Source organism: Triticum urartu, chromosome 1, assembly GCF_003073215.2.
Source record: "Triticum urartu cultivar G1812 chromosome 1, Tu2.1, whole genome shotgun sequence".
In the NCBI taxonomy this organism is placed as follows: Eukaryota; Viridiplantae; Streptophyta; class Magnoliopsida; order Poales; family Poaceae; genus Triticum; species Triticum urartu.
In genome coordinates this window covers 565,357,906-565,362,240 of record NC_053022.1, presented here as the reverse complement: position 1 = coordinate 565,362,240, position 4,335 = coordinate 565,357,906, and the positions used below count along the sequence as shown (strand labels likewise).

The window sequence follows — 4,335 nt, the reverse complement described above, 5'->3', positions numbered from 1 at the left end:
ATCGCCCATACGCGGAAGGACCCCAAGCCTGGCGAGCCCAAGTACTATGGCAAGAAGACCGCAGGGAGGAAGAAGGCCTACTCCAAAGTGTATCTGGAGTTACATCCTGACACACCTGACCCCATTGCGGCGCCTCTGGACGACATGGCGGTGGTGAGGATGGGGCCCAAGGAGCACGGTCGGGAGGCGGTTCTCGATGCTGTGATCACTCCTAGTATCTCCTACACACAGCTTCGTCGGATCGACCCGAGCCTGAGCCAGCGCACGAGCCAGCCAGTGACTAGTACACAGTCCCTCTTTTAGGAGCAACAATCTGTAAGTATTTTCCCTCTTATCTTCATTTCTCACTTCATTTTCCGCATTTAGTAGTTTTATGAGTTCCATCATGTCATACCGTAGGCCTACATGGAGTACACACGCCAGGAGACCATGGCGTGGCATCAGAGGCTTTATGAACACCAAGTGCAGAGGGATAGCCAGATGCAGCAGGCTTTTCAGGATATGGCGGCAGGCAGGTGTCCTCAGTTCCCTCCAGCACAATGCCCTCCAGCACAACCAGTGCTGATGAGCTTTGAGGAGTTTGTGGCACAGAACGCTGGCCCCTCGCCGGTTAGTTCATCCCCAATCTATTCACCCAAAGCATGTCATGCCTTTCAACACAGTCATATATCCCGTGCATATGTCTTTTCAACATCCAGGGAACAGGTGGATCTACCGTTGGCGGTGGTCTTCGCAGCACTCCGGAGACACGGAGCCCGACCACTCCGATCCACGGAGGCGGAGGCGGAGGAGGAGGCGGTCTTGGCGGTAGCGCTGCCGCTAGCAGTGACGACCTGGGCTTCGGCGGTCTTGGCGGTGACGACCTCCGTGGTGCTCGACGTCCTGGCGCTTAAGCCTTTGGGTCACATTGTGGCGGTCTTGGTGGTGATGATACTTATATGCTTGTGATGTTTCTTATTGTTGTTTGTGAGATTCTTATGCTTGGTGGTGATGATACTTATATGTTTATGCTTTGCGATGCTTCTTATGATGTGTGATGATGAATTTGTTGTGTGATGCTGCTGGGCCAGCTGTTATGTGATGCATATATTTGTTGTGTACTGTATATATTCAAATGAATTAAGCTGAAACAAAACAAAAAAAAGAAGAAAAAACAGACAAAAACTATGCCGACGGCTAGGCCGTCGGCATAGAGCTGCCGTGAGCTCCCAGTGGCTGCCACATGGCAGGTCTATGCCGACGGCTTAGCCGTCGGCATAGTTTCACACTAAGCTGACGGCTAAGCAGTCGGCATAGGCCTGCTCCAGGAGCTCCCAGTGGCTGCCACGTGGCAGGTCTATGCCGACGGTCTAGCCATCAGCATAGTTTCAACCTAAGCCGACAGCTAGGCCGTCGGCATAGACCCGCCCTAGGGGTGACGCCTGCTCGCCACGTGGCACGTCTATGCCGACGGCCTAGCTGTCGGCTTAGGTTGAAACTATGCCGACGGCTAGACCGTCGGCATAGACCTGCCACGTGGCGAGCAAGCATTGGTCAGCACTTGACGGCGGCCGCCGTTAGGCGATAACGTTGCCGACGGCCGGGGCCGTCAGCATAGATGTACGGACACCGTCGGGATAGGGCCTATGCCGACGGCCTTTCTATGCCGACGGCATTCCTGGCTACGCCGACGGATATGTTGCCGACGGCCCTATGCCGACGAGGGCCGTCGGCATAGGCCTGTCCCGACGGCCATTCAGGGCTATGCCGATGGCCAAGGCCGTCGGCATAGGGTGCGGTTCCGGTAGTGAGAGGCGGCCAGCACAAGGGGCAACCGCCGTCGGCCATCGACGTGGCCTTGACCATGATGATTCGCACCACCTTCTCCGCTGATAGCCATCACCGCTTGCCTGCCTCCACCACTCTGCTCCTCTGAGCGAGGCGGCGTGAGAAAGGAGAGAGGGATCCTTCCTGAGGCGGCGTCGAAAACCTAACGGGTTTGGAACCCGAATCAACCACGATGCTTTGTACTCGTCCTTCGGAGCAGCGGCCCGGTCCACCGAGCTGCGACGTACCCGGTGCGCTTAGCACATGTCGTAAATCTGAACCGTCAGCGGTTATATCGGACGGCTGATGACATGAAATCGCTGTGGGAGGCCGTAGCTAGCTCAGTTTTACTGTTTTGTAATGGAGCTTGGAGCACTGATAATAAGTCTGTTTGATTTTCAAGGAGTTTATGAACAATAGTAGATAACACGTTTTAAATCAGAATGGACTGAACGAAGAAAGATCTTTCCACACAAGAGTGAAAGGGATCCTTTAGAAATAGTTCTTAACTCCAATCAAGCTTTCTCTGCTGTCTAGGATCGTTAGTGCTATAGTGGAGTCACTTTTCTCAAATAAGAATGGTGGTCACATTCCCTTTCTGGTGGTAGTCATTGAGGATCTAAAAAAGAGGGATCGCAAAAACGTGTCAATAATGACAACGCTGGGCGAAAAGGCTAAAGAAGAAAAACCTGTAGATTTCAATGCCACTTCCTTTGCTAAGATAGCTAGATTTGGTTGTTCATTCCATAAGGTATAGCTGCACACTGAGTAGAAGTTACTAGCAGGATAGGCAGGAAGCTCTGAAGGATGTACAATGCTTGGAGGGACAGAAGTTTCAAGAGAAATGGTCTCTTTCTTTGCCGACCCGAGCAACCACAAAATGAATGAGAGAGAGGAGAGTGGGTGAGGAGCAGCCGTAGAAAATGGATAAGCCCGTAGGTGGGATGAGGTTGTTCGCGCGACTGCTCGCCTGGTCTCATCACTAAAGATATCTTTCCGAAGATACGCGTTCGGTCCACTGAAAACTATCAAAGTGTTGCCATCCACTCAGACGGACGCACAAAATGCCGATTGAAGTTATCTTCAGGGCTACTATATATAGGATGAGATCGACGCTGCTCTACGGATTAGCTTGGCCCTTCTGCTAGGCTCCAAAGCATAAATTTCATGAACTTGGACTTGTAGTCAGTCTGTGCCGGCATTCCTCGGGGATAATTTGTGGCATTTTTCCGAAGAGTCAGACCACGCGGTAGCATTGCTGCTCAGGTTTTCATGGCACGTCCACACTCAGACCACTAGTCGGTCTCCTCAGGGAGATGTACGAATGACACCAAGTTTACCTTCACGGCCAACTTGCCTCGATTATTCGGGAAGCACCTAGTCCAGAATCCGTTGTAGTTTTGCTCAGATCATGGGTGACTAAAACTAGATGACAGAGCCTGAATACCTCTACGGTACTCAGGACAAGTCGAGTCTTTAGTGAATTCGTTCCATAAAATTTTAACCGATTCGGGGGCTAATGTTGGGGCCATCCACTATGGGTAGGGTCACGAGGCACGCATCTTGAGTCCTACCTAGGGCCCTGCATCAACAAACATTGATGCCTCTAGGCCATAAGTACATTCAAATGGTCATCAAGCCTTATTCCATTTAGACGTCAATCATCCACTCGGATGACGTCCATCCACTCGGACATTGCCTATTCACTCGGTCGCCTACGATCCACTCGGCTGCTCCGCCAACACTCGAACTAGCGAGGCGAACAACCAACGTGGAAGCTAGAACACCTAAGGGCACACACTCTCAGGCGTTACTAGCAATCAATGCTTTATTTAGTCGTAGTAACGCCTATATTAAACTTAGCCCATCAATCTCCATGTAACATAGCTAGACAAAGGGTTGACGCACTCTATATAAGCCACCCCGTAGCACTAGAATAAGGGTTCGCATTCCTATGTAATCCCAGACACAAGAGAAAAACATAGTTGTAAAGCTTGAGACGTAGGGTTGTTACCTCTTCGGAGAGGGACCCGAACTCGTAAAACCCATATGTCACACATGCGCCGTAGTTAGGATCAGCCCTTGTTTGTACCCCTACTTCTCACTGTCAGGATCGTTCCCACGACGGTGCGTGTTGTGTGTTTACACGTGTGCTGTTTTTGTGGTTCTACTTGTTCCCTTGTAATCCAGTGGCGTTACTTTGTTTTATGCTTTTTTCCTTCCTCCGAGGGTTTGCAGAGGACACTCCCCTAGTCCCCGAGCCTCGTCGCAGGCGATCCTACCCCTCTTCCCCTCCTCTCCATCTTCGCCGACCCAAGTAGCCGCAAAGCGAGAGAGAGAGAGAGGAGTGTGTGAGGAGCAAGCAGCCGTAGAAAATGGTAAGACGTGGCAAGCTCCCTGCTTCATGATCGGCGCGCTCCGATCCAACGGCTCTAGAGGAGTTAGCTGGGAATTGCTTAATAGCCGACGTTCACTACTTAACGTTTCCCTATGTTTGTTTTTTTTGTTTCTTGCTCCTTCCTCCGAAGG

General features: G+C 51.4%; 1 protein-coding gene across 1 annotated transcript; it reads left to right on the top strand.

Annotated features, from left to right (window-relative positions):
* The first annotated feature begins 329 nt into the window (after window positions 1-329).
* LOC125539715 (YTH domain-containing protein 1-like) lies at window positions 330-1,069 on the top strand. Its single transcript, XM_048703228.1, has 2 exons — window positions 330-609; window positions 699-1,069. The coding sequence occupies exons 1-2, from the start codon at window positions 406-408 to the stop codon at window positions 891-893; spliced, it is 399 nt and encodes a 132-aa protein (XP_048559185.1). The 5' UTR covers window positions 330-405; the 3' UTR covers window positions 894-1,069.
* Window positions 1,070-4,335: the final 3,266 nt, after the last annotated feature.